At 45.8% G+C, this 14864-nt stretch overlaps 1 protein-coding gene across 1 annotated transcript in view; it reads left to right on the top strand.

The window, feature by feature from the left end:
• The window catches only part of mapk15 (mitogen-activated protein kinase 15), a gene marked incomplete at its 5' end in the record, with an annotated part of 263793 nt that overhangs the window by 215996 nt on the left and 32933 nt on the right, over nt 1–14864 (top strand). The window contains 1 exon segment of the mRNA XM_068025957.1: nt 4151–4403. Within this exon segment, the coding sequence (XP_067882058.1) occupies nt 4151–4403 (253 nt within the window).

Genomic DNA, 14864 nt, shown 5'->3' with positions numbered 1-14864 from the left:
TTCACCTAATCAATCTATTGGTGTTCGTCCTTTTAAATTCGTTTACGGACATGAGATAAGAGGTCCTCTAAAATTAAGTAAAGAAAGGTTTTTAGAACAGAGGGACGAAACTTCTGTGTTAGATTATTTTTCCTTGTTCCGGGAGCTACTCATGAGAGCCTTCAAAGTGGCTCAGGAACATCTTGAAGCTTCCCAAACAACCATGAAGAAATGGGCAGACAAGCATGCCAAGACCCGAACATTTCAACCAGGGTATGAAGTGTTAATATTACTGCCTTCACTGGGTGAACCAGCATGGTTCAGTGGACTATATAGAGTAGTCAAAAGAATTGGTATGGTAAATTACACCCAAGGTCGTTGGAAAAAGAATCGGCTGTGTCATATCAATATGGGATTAGAATAGTTGGGTGCTGGATGGCCGGCACAGACACAATGGGCCGAAGGGCCTGTTTCTGTGCTGTATGACTCTATATCAATATGTTGAAACAATATCACCGGGAGGAGGATAAGCAAGCACGGGTATGTTTTGTATTCATTCATGGGATGTGGGCGTCACTGGCTAGGCCAGCATTTATTACCCATCCCTAATTGACCTTGAGAAGGTGGTGGTGAGCTGCCGTCTTCAACCGCTGCAGTCCATTTGGGGTAGGTAGACCCACAGTGCTGTTAGGAAGGGAGTTCCAGTGACCCGTCTCTGTATACCCGGATGCCAGACCAAAAGGGACAACTGACCTTCTATATCTTTTTTTTTCATCAAGCATTAGCAAGTAATTGGCCAAAGTATTCTTTTTCTGTAACAGACCTCTGCAGAGAGAATTTCTGTATTTTTTTCTGTGTGCGCGCGAATTTAAAAAGGTAACTTTCATATTTCAATTGTGTTAATGCTTTGCTTCATTACTGGATAAGTCTTGTTTGATAATAAATTGATAATTTTGTTGTTTATTAAAGAAACCAGGTTGGCGTATTTTATTCTGGAATAAAGAGTAGAATTTATGATCGACTTCATCGGTAACTGGGTAAACATTTAAATATATGTTGCGCCCTATGGCGAAGTAGAACTAGAGAAAAACAGTGCACTCCTCCCACCTTGGTCGTAACACTACAGAATACCCCCAGTAGTGTGATCATACTCTTTTTGCTCCTCAACTCTAACCAAATGGATTCTGTCTTTGCCCCTTCAAGGACATCCCCTCTTTCCAACACGACAATGTCTTCCCTAATCACTACTGACACCCCACCTCCCTTTTTTCCTTCTCTATCTTTTCTGAACACTTTATATCCTGGTATATTAAGTGCCCAGTCCTCAGCTTTTTTAAGCCACGTTTCTGTTATTGCTTCTGCATCACAGTCCCGTGCAGTTATTGTGTTTGTAGCTCACCAACCTTATTCACCATACTTTGTGCGTTCCTCATAGTCCTTCTTAGTTTGCTCCTATCTAATATGGTATTACTTCCTTCTCTCGTACTCTCTTACACAAGAGTGGTCCTAAAGGAAGAGTGCTAAATTGGGGGAAGGCCAACTATACCAGAATTCGGCAGGAGCTGGGGAATGTAGATTGGGAGCAGCTGTTTGAAGGTAAATCCACATTTGATATGTGGGAGGCTTTTAAAGAGAGGTTGATTAGCGTGCAGGAGAGACATGTTCCTGTGAAAATGAGGGATAGAAATGGCAAGATTAGGGAACCATGGATGACAGGTGAAATTGTGAGACTAGCTAAGAGGAAAAAGGAAGCATACATAAGGTCGAGGAGGCTGATGAAAGACGAAGCTTTGAAAGAATATCGGGAATGTAGGACCAATCTGAAACGAGGAATTAAGAGGGCTAAAAGAGGTCATGAAATATCGTTAGCAAACAGGGTTAAGGAAAATCCCAAAGCCTTTTATTCATATACAAGGAGCAAGAGGGTAACTAGAGAAAGGATTGGCCCACTCAAGGACAAAGGAGGAAAGTTATGTGTGGAGTCAGAGAAAATGGGTGAGATTCTAAACGAGTACTTTGCATCTGTATTCACTGAGGAGAGGGACATGACGGATGTTGAGGTTAAGGACAGATGTTTGATTACTCTAGGTCAAGTCGGCATAAGGAGGGAGGAAGTGTTGGGTATTCTAAAGGGCATTAAGGTGGACAAGTCCCCAGGTCCGGATGGGATCTATCCCAGGTTACTGAGGGAAGCGAGAGAGGAAATAGCTGGGGCCTTAACAGATATCTTTGCAGCATCCTTAAACACGGGTGAGGTCCCGGAGGACTGGAGAATTGCTAATGTTGTCCCCTTGTTTAAGAAGGGTAGCAGGGATAATCCAGGTAATTATAGACCGGTGAGCCTGACGTCAGTGGTAGGGAAGCTGCTGGAGAAGATACTGAGGGATAGGATCTATTCCCATTTGGAAGAAAATGAGCTTATCAGTGATGGGCAACATGGCTTTGTGCAGGGAAGGTCATGTCTTACCAACTTAATAGAATTCTTTGAGGAAGTGACAAAGTTGATTGATGAGGGAAGGGCTGTGGATGTAATATACATGGACTTCAGTAAGGCGTTTGATAAGGTTCCCCATGGTAGGCTGATGGAGCAAGTGAAGTCGCATGGGGTCCAGGGTGTACTAGCAAGATGGATAAAGAACTGGCTGGGCAACAGGAGACAGAGAGTAGCAATGGAAGGGAATTTCTCAAAATGGAGACGTGTGACCAGTGGTGTTCCACAGGGATCCGTGCTGGGACCACTGTTGTTTGTGATATACATAAATGATTTGGAGGAAAGTATAGGTGGTCTGATTAGCAAGTTTGCAGACGACACTAAGATTGGTGGAGTAGCAGATAGTGAAGGGGACTGTCAGAGAATACAGCAGAATATAGATAGATTGGAGAGTTGGGCAGAGAAATGGCAGATGGAGTTCAATCAGGGCAAATGCGAGGTGATGCATTTTGGAAGATCCAATTCAAGAGTGAACTATACAGTAAATGGAAAAGTCCTGGGGAAAATTGATGTACAGAGAGATTTGGGTGTTCAGGTCCATTGTTCCCTGAAGGTGGTAACGCAGGTCAATAGAGTGGTCAAGAAGGCATACGGCATGCTTTACTTCATCGGACGGGGTATTGAGTACAAGGGTTGGCAGGTCATGTTACAGTTGTATAAGACTTTGGTTCGGCCACATTTGGAATACTGCGTGCAGTTCTGGTCGCCACATTACCAAAAGGATGTAGATGCTTTGCAGAGGGTGCAGAGGAGGTTCACCAGGATGTTGCCTGGTATGGAGGGCGCTAGCTATGAAGAGAGGTTGAGTAGATTAGGATTATTTTCATTAGAAAGACGGAGGTTGAGGGGGGACCTGATTGAGGTGTACAAAATCATGAGAGGTATAGACAGGGTGGATAGCAAGAAGCTTTTTCCCAGAGTGGGGAATTCAATTACTAGGGGTCACGAGTTCAAAGTGAGAGGGGAAAAGTTTAGGGGGGATATGCGTGGAAAGTTCTTTACGCAGAGGGTGGTGGGTGCCTGGAACGCGTTGCCAGCGGAGGTGGTAGACGCGGGCACGATAGCGTCTTTTAAGATGTTTCTAGACAGATCCATGAATGGGCAGGAAGCAAAGAGATACAGACCCTTAGAAAATAGGCGACATGTTTAGATAGAAGATCTGGATCGGCGCCGGCTTGGAGGGCCGAAGGGCCTGTTCCTGTGCTGTAATTTTCTTTGTTCTTTGGTTTTTTTATGCCGCTTATTCCATCACTTCTAGATAAAGGTGCCCATCCTCCTGCCAATTTAGTTTAAACCCTCATCTCCACCCACACTTGTGAATCTCCCCGTGAGGACATTGGTCCCAGTCCTGTTGCGGTGTAACCTGTCCGTTTAGAATAGGTGCCTCCTGCCCCAGAACTGGTCCCAATGCTGGAAGCATTTATTTTTATCTGATCCAATATCTGTTGCCTCCTCTGTTATTGCAACATTGGCAACATTCTCTTCTTCAGTGAAATCAGATGCAAGATAGCTATTTCATTACCTCAGCCCTGCCCTCTGCCTCCACAGGAAGATCCATTTCGCACTCCACGCTCTGGACTCTTGGCCGGCGGCTGGGCTGGGCTGGGATGGTGGGTCCGTCTATGGAGACCGCGAGTGCACTGTACAGATGATTAATTTTTTTTGCTTTCTCTTGTTCAGATGATTCTGGAGCGAAAGATGAATGGTCGACTCCAGAGGCGTTTGCTGAAGGGACCAGAGCCAATGGACCCGTCGACAGACCCTGAGCAGAAAGGAGCAACTCCAGCCAGTCCCAAGACTCCAAGCATATCTGTCACAGAGGGAGCTGTTCAGCCTGTTCTACACGGGGAAAGAGTGCTCAGCCGACACACTGCAAATCTCAGCTCGTATAACCCAATAACTCACAACACACTATCATATGGAGCCCCCCAGCGTGAGTACCAGGGGTCAAAGGCTTCTCCCAGCCTTAGCTATTACTCTTATGCTGTATAAACTACCATGGCACTCTCCTGCACACTTACACTTGAATCAATCCTGCTACTTGTTCAGCCTGGCCAGTGCTTTCTCGTTGCATCAGAAATGGGAGGGATCAGACACGGGTGAAATATGAGACAGACTAAGATAGGATTGGAGTGTATGTGCAGAAATCACAAAACGTGGTACATAAAACACAAGTCGCTGCATGGGATTTTAGTGCAGAACAAGCTGAAAGAAAGAGGAATTTATTCTTCATTTCATGGGATGTCGGTGTCGCTGGGAGAACCATTGTATTGCTCATTTATTGCCCATCCCTAATTGCCATTGCACTGAGTGGCTTGCTAGGCCATTTCAGAGGGCAGTTAAGAGTCGACCACATTGCTGTGGGTCTGGAGTTACATGTCGGCCAGACCAGGTAGGGACAGCAGATTTCCTTCCCTAAAGGACATAAGTGAACCAGATGGGTTTTTACAACAATCGATGGTTTCATGGCACCATTCCTGAGACTAGCTTTCAATTCCAGATCTTTATTGATTAATTGAATTTATTAATTAATTGTATTTAAATTCCACCAGCTGCCTTGGTGGTATTTGAACCAATGTCCTCAAACCATTAACCTAGGCCTCTGGATTACTAGTCCAGTGACATTACCACTCTGCCATTGTTTCTTAATATTACTGAATACATTGTATTCAGGAAAGGTAGGGAAGAAAGTAAAGGAGCGCTGAGCAAAGATGCTGTTCAAGTACTGGAAAGAGGTGGTATAATTCAGGGTTCAAAGAACAGCAGCAACTAAGATTCATGTGGTATCTTTAACCTCGTTAAATATCCCAAGGTGCTTCACAGGATCAAACATTTGGCACTGAGCCCACATAGGGAGATAATAAGGCAGATGACCAAAGCTTTTTTTTATACGTTCTTGGGATGTGGGCGTTGCTGGCTAGGCCAGCATTTATTTACCATCCCTAATTGCCCTTGAGAAGGTGGTGAGCTGCCTTCTTGAACCACTGTAGTCTTTGTGGTGTCAGTAAACCCACAGTGCTGTTAAGAAGGGAGTTCCAGTATTATGACCCAGTGACAGTGAAGGAACAGCAATATAGTTCCAAGTCAGGATTGTGTGTGACTTGGAGGGGAACTTGCAGGTGGTGATGTTACCATGCATGGTACGCACTGCTGCCACTGTGCCTCAGTGGTGGCGTGAATGTTGAAGGTGGTGAATGGGGTGCCAATGAAGTGGGCTGCTTTGTCCTGGATGGTGTCGAGCTTCTTGAATGTTGTTGGAACTGCACCCATCCAGGCAAGTGGAGAGTATTCCATCACACTCCTGACTTGTTCCTTATAGATCGTGGACAGGCATTTGGGAGTCAGGTGAGTTACTCGCTGCAGAATTCCCTGCCTCTGACCTACTCTTGTAGCCACATTAGTTATGTGGCTGCTCCAGTTCAGCTTCTGGTCAATGGTAACCCCCAGGACGTTTATAGTGGAGGATTCAGCGATGGTAACACCATTCAATGTCAACGGGAGATGGTTAGATTCTCTTTTGTTGAAGGTGGTCATTGCCTGGCATTTGTGTGCATGAGGGGAGATAGTAGAGAAACTAGAAAAGATGCAAATTTCAAAAGATACAAGAACTATGATCATGGGCTTTCAATTATCCTCCTATTAAACTGAGATAGTTACACTATAAAGGGAAACCTGGAGAGAAAATTCCTGAAATGTGTACAGAGAACTTTCTTGATCAGTATGTTTCCAGCCCAATCAGGAAGGAAGCACTGCTGGGTCTAGTTATGGGAAATGAACTGGGGAAAGTGGAGCATTTTGGAAACAGTGAGGCGGCACAGTGGATAGCACCGCAGCCTCACAGCTCCAGCGACCCGGGTTCAATTCTGGGTACTGCCTGTGCGGAATTTACAAGTTCTCCCTGTGACTGCGTGGGTTTTTGCCGGGTGCTCCGGTTTCCTCCCACAGCCAAAGACTTGCAGGTTGATAGGTAAATTGGCCATTATAAATTGCCCCTAGTATAGGTAGGTGGTAGGGGAATTGAGGGAAGGTGGGGATGTTTGGTAGGAATATGGGATTAATGTAGGATTAGTATAAATGGGTGGTTGATGGTCAGCACAGACTCGGTTGGCCGACGGGCCTGTTTCAGTGCTGTATCTCTAAAAAAAAAATTGAATTATAGAATGGCTGACTACTGTGCTGTAACCACTTGGCCCATCATGTCCATGATGCCACCTCCCGTGATCCCCGCCCTTGCCTTTTTCCCCCCCGCCCTTGCCTTTTTCCCCCCCGCCCTTGCCTTTTTCCCCCCCGCCCTTGCCTTTTTCCCCCCCGCCCTTGCCTTTTTCCCCCCCGCCCTTGCCTTTTTCCCCCCCCGCCCTTGCCTTTTTCCCCCCCGCCCTTGCCTTTTTCCCCCCCCGCCCTTGCCTTTTTCCCCCCCCGCCCTTGCCTTTTTCCCCCCCCGCCCTTGCCTTTTCCCCCCCCCGCCCTTGCCTTTTTCCCCCCCCGCCCTTGCCTTTTTCCCCCCCCGCCCTTGCCTTTTTCCCCCCCCGCCCTTGCCTTTTTCCCCCCCCGCCCTTGCCTTTTTCCCCCCCCGCCCTTGCCTTTTTCCCCCCCCGCCCTTGCCTTTTTCCCCCCCCGCCCTTGCCTTTTTCCCCCCCCGCCCTTGCCTTTTTCCCCCCCGCCCTTGCCTTTTCCCCCTTCTAATTACACTAGAGAGGGTACAGAAGAGATTTACGAGGATGTTGCCAGGACTGGAAAAATACAGCTATGAGTAAAGATTGGATAGGCTGGGGTTGTTCTCCTTGGAACAGAGAAGGCTGAGGGGAGATCTGATTGAAATATACAAAATTGCGAGGGGCCTGGATAGAGTGGAGGTGAAGGGTCTGTTCACCTTAGCAGAGAGGTCAGGGATGAGGGGGCATAGATTTAAAGTGATTGGTAGAAAGATTAGTGGGGGGATGAGGAAAGGTTTTTTCACCCAGAGTGTGGTGGGGTCTGGAACTCACTATCTGAGAAAATAATAGAGGCAGAAACCCTCAACTCCTTTAAAAGGTATCTGGATATGCACCTCAAGTGCAGTAACCTGTAGGGCTGTGCACCAAATGCTGGAAGGTGGGATTAGAATGGGTGGCTAGTTTCTCGGCTGGAGCAGACACAATGGGCTAAGTGGCCTCTTTTTGTGGCGTGAGCTTTCTATGATTCTATGGTAACTTATCAACTTTAAGTATTGCCAGCCTTTCTAGTACTTGCTCTATTAATTTTTAGCCCATCCAGTGTCTCAACTACCTCCTCTTTCACCATCATCTGGGCAGCATCTTCTTCCTTGGTAAGGAGAGATGCAAAGTGCTCATTTAGTACCTCAGCCATGCCGCTGCCTCCAAGCCTAAATCCCCTTTTAGGTCCCTAATTGGCCTCATTCCTGCTTTTACCAGCCTTTTACTATTTAATGCCTATGGAAGACTTTTGGATTTCCTTTTATGTTTGCTATTAGTCTCCTCTTGTACTCTCTCTTTGCTTCTCTTATTATATTTTTCACTTCCCATCTGAACTTTCTATATTCAGCCTGGTTCTCATTTGTATTATCAACCTGACATCTGTCATATGCACCCTTTTTCTGCTTTATCTTACTCTTTCTTTCATCATCCTGGGAGCTCTGGCTTTGTTTGCCCTACTTTTTCCCCCCATCATGGCAATGTACCTCAACTGTACCCAAACTATCTCTTCTTTAAAAGCAACCCATTGTCTCATTACAGTTTGCCTGCCAATCTTTGGATCTGGCTCAGCTAAATGGAATCATTCTCCCCTCATTGAAGATGGCACCCCCCCACCCCCAATTAACTAATCTTTCTCTGGATTACACCTTGACCTTTTCCATAGCGAACCTAAGCCTTATGATACTATGATCACTGTCCCCTAAATGACACTTAAATCACTTGACCCACCTCATTCCCCAGAACCAGTTTTATGGCTCCTGAGATGATGAGGGAGAAAGCGAATACACCCTCTTTTTTTGCTTCATTATGGTGAATTCTTCAAGTGAGAAGCAGGCCAAATACAATAAGTTGAGAAGGGAAGTAAAGAGGAAAATAAGACTGGCAAAGAGAGAATATGAGAGTAGAGTAGCAGTCAACATAAAAGGGAACCCAAAACTCAGCATGTAAATAGTAAGCGGTTAGTAAGAGATGGAGTGGAGCCTGTTAGGGACAAAGATAAATGCTCAGAAGCACAAGGCAAGGCGAGAATATTTAATGAGTACTTTATCGTTGTTTACTAAGGAAGAGGATGCTGACAAAATATCGGCAGAAGTGGAGATGGTAGAGGTAATGGATGGGGTGAAAATTGATAGGAACGCTGTACTGGAAAGGCTGGCTATGCTCAGAGTGAATAATAAAAGCAAAATACTGAGGATGCTGGAAATCTGAAATAAAAACAAAGTGCTGGAAATACTCAGCAGGTCTGGCATCATCTGTGGAGAGAGAAACAGCGTTAAGGTTTCAGGTCTGTGAAACTTAACTGGCAAAGGTGAGAAATGTAATAGGTTTTAAGCAAGTAAAACAGGGGTGGGGGGAAGGAGAACAAAAAGGAAGGTGTGTGATAGGCAGAGGGCAGGAAATATTAACTGACAAGGCGGTCATGGGGCAAAGGCAAATGGTGTGGTGAAAGACAGTGCATTAGTGCAGAGAGAGGGTTCTTTTCTTTTGGGCCTCCTTATCTCGAGAGACAATGGATACGCGCCTGGAGGTGGTCAGTGGTTTGTGAAGCAGCGCCTGGAGTGGCTATAAAGGCCAATTCTGGAGTAACAGGCTCTTCCACAGGTGCTGCAGAGAAATTTGTTTGTTGGGGCTGTTGCACAGTTGGCTCTCCCCTTGCGCCTCTGTCTTTTTTCCTGCCAACTACTAAGTCTCTTCGACTCGCCACAATTTAGCCCTGTCTTTATGGCTGCCCGCCAGCTCTGGCGAATGCCAGCAGAGAGAGGGTTAATGACAGAATAATGACCAGCTCTGTCCAAAAGCACAAACCTGTAAAAAAAAAAGTTTAAGGCAGGCACATGGGAAAAAAAAAGGTAAAATAAAATAATAATAAAAAAGGGCCAGTCATGCTCTGAAATTATTGAACTCAATGTTCAGTCCGGAAGGGTGCAGAGTGCCTAATCGGAAGATCAGGTGCTGCTCCTCGAGCTTATGTTGATGTTCACTGGAACACTGCAGCAGGCCGAGGACAGAAATGTGGGCATGGGAGCAGGTTGGTGAATTGAAATGGCAAACAACCGGAAGCTCGGGGCCTTTCTTACGGACTGAGCAGAGGCGTTCCACAAAGCTGTGTTTGGTCACCCCAGTGTAGAGGCATTGTGAGCAGCGAATATAGTATACTAAATTGAAAAAAGTACAAGTAAATCGCTGCTTCACCTGGAAGGAGTGTTTGGGACATTGGATAGTGAGGAGAGAGGAGGTAAAAGGGCAGGTATTACACCTCCTGCGATTGAGTGCATAAGTCACCTGGTCGGGATGGCTTGCAGCCAGGTTGCTGAAGGAAGTGGGGATGGAGATCGTGGAAGGGCTTTCCATAATCTTTCAATCTTCCCTGGAGATGGGGGAGGTGCCAGAGGATTGGAGAGTGGGAAATGTGATAACCTTATTCAGACATTTCTAGCAACTACAAGCCAGTCAGTTTAACATCAGTGGTGGGTAAGGTTTTAGAAACAATAATCAGGAAAAAAAAGCTACAGGGTCTTGGACAGGGTACAGCTACAGGGTCCTGAAGAAGGGTCACTGTCCTAAAACGTTAACTCTGCTTCTCTCTCTACAGAAGGGGTGGCACAGTGGTTAGCACTGCAGCCTCACAGCTCCAGGGACCCGGGTTCAGTTCTGGGTACTGCCTGTGCGGAGTTTGCAAGTTCTCCCTGTGACCGCGTGGGTTTTCGCCGGGTGCTCCGGTTTCCTCCCACAGCCAAAGACTTGCAGGTTGATAGGTAAATTGGCTATTATAAAATTGCCCTGAGTGTAGGTAGGTGGTAGGGAATATGGGATTACTGTAGGGTTAGTATAAAATGGGTGGTTGTTGGTCGGCACGGACATCGGTGGGCCGAAGGGCCTGTTTCAGGGCTGTATCTCCAAATAAATAAAAGATGCTGCCAGCCCTGCTGAGTATTTCCAGCATTTCTTGTTTTTATTTCCGATTTACAGCATCTGCAGTATTTTGCTTTTATTATAAAATTAATTAAGGATAGCCAGCACGGATTTATAAAAAGTAGATCATGCTTGACTAACCTAATTGAATTTTTTGGTGAAGTAGCAGAGAAGGTTGATGAAGGGAAAACAATAGATGTTGTCTGTATGGATTTTATAAGAACATAGGAACAGGAGTAGGCCATTCAGCCCCTCGAGCCTGTCCCACCATTCAATGAGATCATGGCTGATCCGCGGCCTAACTCCATATACCTGCCTTTGGCCCATATCCCTTAATGTCTTTGCTTAACAAAAATCTATCTCAGATTTAAAATTAACAACTGTTCTAGCTTCAACTGCTGTTTGTGGGAGAGTGTTCCAAACCTCTACCACCCTTTGTGTGAAGAAGTGCTTCCTAACATCTCTCCTGAACGGTCTGGTCCTAATTTTTAGACTATGCCCCCTAGTTTTAGAATGTCCAACCAGTGGAAATAGTTTATCTTTATCTAGCCTGTCCTTTCCTGTTAATATCTTGAAGACTTCGATCAGATCACCCCTTAACCTTCTAAATTCCAGCGAAAACAGGCCTAATTTGTGTAATCTCTCCTCGTAACTTAACCCCTGTAGTCCAGGTATCATTCTTGTAAACCTACGTTGCACTCCCTCCAAGGCCAATATATCCTTCCTAAGGTGTGGTGCCCAGAACTGCTCACAGTACTCCAAGTGGGGTCTAACCAGGGTTTTGTACAGCTGCAGCATAACCTCTGTGTCTTTATACTCCAATCCTCTAGATATAAAGGCCAGCATTCCATTAGTCTTTTTGATTATTTTCTGCACTTGCTCGTGGCATTTTAAAGATCTATGCACCTGAACCCCCAAGTCTCCTTGGTCATCCACTGTACTTAACCTCTTCCCATTTAGAAAGTATCCTGCTCTATCCTCTTTTGGTCCAAAATGGATAACCTCACACTTGCCCGCATTGAAATCCATCTGCCACAGTTTTGCCCATTCACCTGGTCTGGCAATATCTCCTTGCAATTTTATGCTATCATCTAGACTGTCTACAATGCCGCCTAACTTTGTATCATCAGCAAATTTGGATATATGATTTACTATGCCATCATCCAAGTCGTTAATGAATAATGTGAATAATTGAGGCCCCAACACAGATCCCTGCGGGTCACCACTAGTTACATCCTGCCAATCAGAGTACTTACCCATTATCCCCACTCTCTGTCACCTACTACTCAACCAACTTTCTAACCATGTCAATAATTTGCCCTCAACTCCATGGGCTTCTACCTTAGTTAACAGTCTCTTATGTGGGACTTTATCAAATGCCTTCTGGAAGTCCATATAAATAACATCTATAGCCATTCCCCTGTCCACTACCTTAGTCACCTCTTCAAAAAATTCAATGAGATTTGTCAGGCATGACCTTCCCGTCATGAATCCATGCTGGCTGTCCCTGATTAACTGAATTTTTTCTCGGTGTTCAGTCACCCTATCCTTGATTATAGACTCCAGCAACTTGCCCACCACAGATGTCAGGCTAACTGGTCTGTAATTTCCTTGGTTCCCCCTTTCACCCTTCTTAAAAAGTGGAGTGACATGTGCAACTTTCCAATCCAGAGGGACCACTCCTGAATCAAGGGAACTCGGAAAGACTATAGTTAGGGCATCTACAATGTGCTCCCCTACTTCCTTCAACACCCTCGGATGGAAACCATCAGGTCCTGGGGATTTCTCACTCTTTAATTCCATTAATTTCCTTGTCACTGATGTTTTTATTTATTTATTCGTTTGTTTTACTTACAAAGAACAGTACAGCACAGGAACAGACCATTTGGCCCTCCAAGCCTGCGCCGATCTTGATGCCTGCCTAAACTAAAACCTTCTGCACTTCCGGGGCCCGTATCCCTCTATTCCCTTCCTTTTCATGTATTTGTCAAGATGTGTCTTAAACGTAGCTATCGTATCTGCTTCCACCACCTCCCCCGGCAGCAAGTTCCAGGCACTCACCACCCTCTGTGTAAAAAAACTTGCCTCGCACATCCCCTCTAAACTTGGCCCCTCGCACCTTAAACCTATGTCCCCTAGTAACTGACTCTTCCACCCTGGGGAAAAGCTTCTGACTATCCACTCTGTCCATGCCACTCATAACTTTGTAAACCTCTATCATGTCGCCCCTCCACCTCCGTCGTTCCAGTGAAAACAATACGAGTTTTTCCAACCTATCCTCATAGCTAATGCCCTCCAGACCAGGCAACATCCTGGTAAACCTCCTCTGTACCCTCTCCAAAGCCTCCACGTCCTTCTGGTAGTGTGGCGACCAGAATTGCACGCAATATTCTAAGTGTGGCCTAACTAAGGTTCTGTACAGCTGCAACATGACTTGCCAATTTTTATACTCTATGCCTCGACCGATGAAGGCAAGCATGCCGTATGCTTTCTTGACTACCTTATCCACCTGCGTTACCACTTTCAGTGACCTGTGGACCTGTACGCCCAGATCTCTCTGCCTGTCAATCCTCCTAAGGGTTCTGCCATTTATTGTATACTTCCCACCTGCATTAGACCTTCCAAAATGCATTACCTTACATTTGTCCAGATTAAACTCCATCTGCCATTTCTCCGCCCAAGTCTCCAACCGATCTATATCCTGCTGTATCCTCTGACAATCCTCATCATTATCCGCAACTCCACCAACCTTTGTGTCATCCGCAAACTTACTAATCAGACCAGCTACATTTCCTCCAAATCATTTATATATACTACAAACAGCAAAGGTCCCAGCACTGATCCCTGTGGAACACCACTAGTCACATCCCTCCATTCAGAAAAACACCCATCCACTGATACCCTCTGTCTTCTATGACTGAGCCAGTTCTGTATCCATCTTGCCAGCTCACCTCCGATCCCGTGTGACTTCACCTTTTGTATCGGTCTGCCATGCGGGACCTTGTCAAAGGCTTTACTAAAGTCCATATAGATAACATCCACTGCCCTTCCTTCATCAATCATCTTCATCACTTCCTCAAAAAACTCAATCAAATTAGTAATACACGACCTCCCCTTCACAAAACCATGCTGTCTCTCGCTAATAAGTTCGTTTGATTCCAAATGGAAGTAAATCCTGTCCCGAATAATCCTCTCTAATAATTTCCCTACCACTGACCGAAGGCTCACCGGCCTATAATTTCCTGGATTATCCTTGCCACCCTTCTTAAACAAAGGAACAACATTGGCTATTCTCCAGTCCTCTGGGACCTCACCTGTAGCCAATGAGGATGCAAAGATTTCTGTCAAGGCCCCAGCAATTTCTTCCCTTGCCTCCCTCAGTATTCTAGGGTAGATCCCATCAGGCCCTGGGGACTTATCTACCTTAATGCTTTGCAAGACACCCAACACCTCCTCCTTTTTGATAATGAGATGACTGAGACTATCTGCACTCCCTTCTCTCGGCTCATCCACTAAGTCCTTCTCTTTGGTGAATAATATAATTTGGGCGGCACAGTGGTTAGCACCACAGCCTCACAGCTCCAGCGACCTGGATTCAATTCTGGGTACTGCCTGTGTGGAGTTTGCAAGTTCTCCCTGTGAACCGTGTGGGTTTTCGCCGGATGCTCCGGTTTCCTCCCACAACCAAAGCCTTGAAGGTTGATAGGTAAATTGGCCGTTATAAATTGCCCCCAGTATAGGGTAGGTGGGGATGTGGTAGGAATATGGGATTAGTGCAAGATTATTATAAATGGGTGGTTGATGGTCGGCACAGACTCGGTGGGCCGAAGGGCCTGTTTCAGTGCTGTATCTCTGAATAAATAAAAAAATAAATACTGATGCAAAGTACTCATTTAGTACCTCGCCCATTTCCTCTGGCTCCACACATAGATTCCCTCCTCTGTCCTTGAGTGGGCCAACCCTTTCCCTGGTTACCCTCTTGCTCTTTATATATGTATAAAAAGCCTTGGGATTCTCCTTAATCCTGTTTGCCAATGACTTTTCATGACCCCTTTTCACCCTCCTGACTCCTTGCCTAAGTTCCATCCTACTTTCTTTATATTTCTCAAGGGCTTCGTCTGTTCCCAGCCTTCCAGCCGTTACGAATGCTTCCTTTTTCTTTTTGACTAGACTCACCATCCAGCTCTCCTGGATGCTCCTCACAAATTCTGCCCCATCCAAGCCCCTAGCACTAAGTGAGTCCCAGTCAATATCGGGGAAGTTAAAATCACCCACCACTACAACCCTGT

This window comes from Heterodontus francisci, unplaced genomic scaffold (genome assembly GCF_036365525.1).
Source record: "Heterodontus francisci isolate sHetFra1 unplaced genomic scaffold, sHetFra1.hap1 HAP1_SCAFFOLD_596, whole genome shotgun sequence".
NCBI lineage: Eukaryota > Metazoa > Chordata > Chondrichthyes > Heterodontiformes > Heterodontidae > Heterodontus > Heterodontus francisci.
This window is presented reverse-complemented; position numbering and strand designations above follow the sequence as displayed.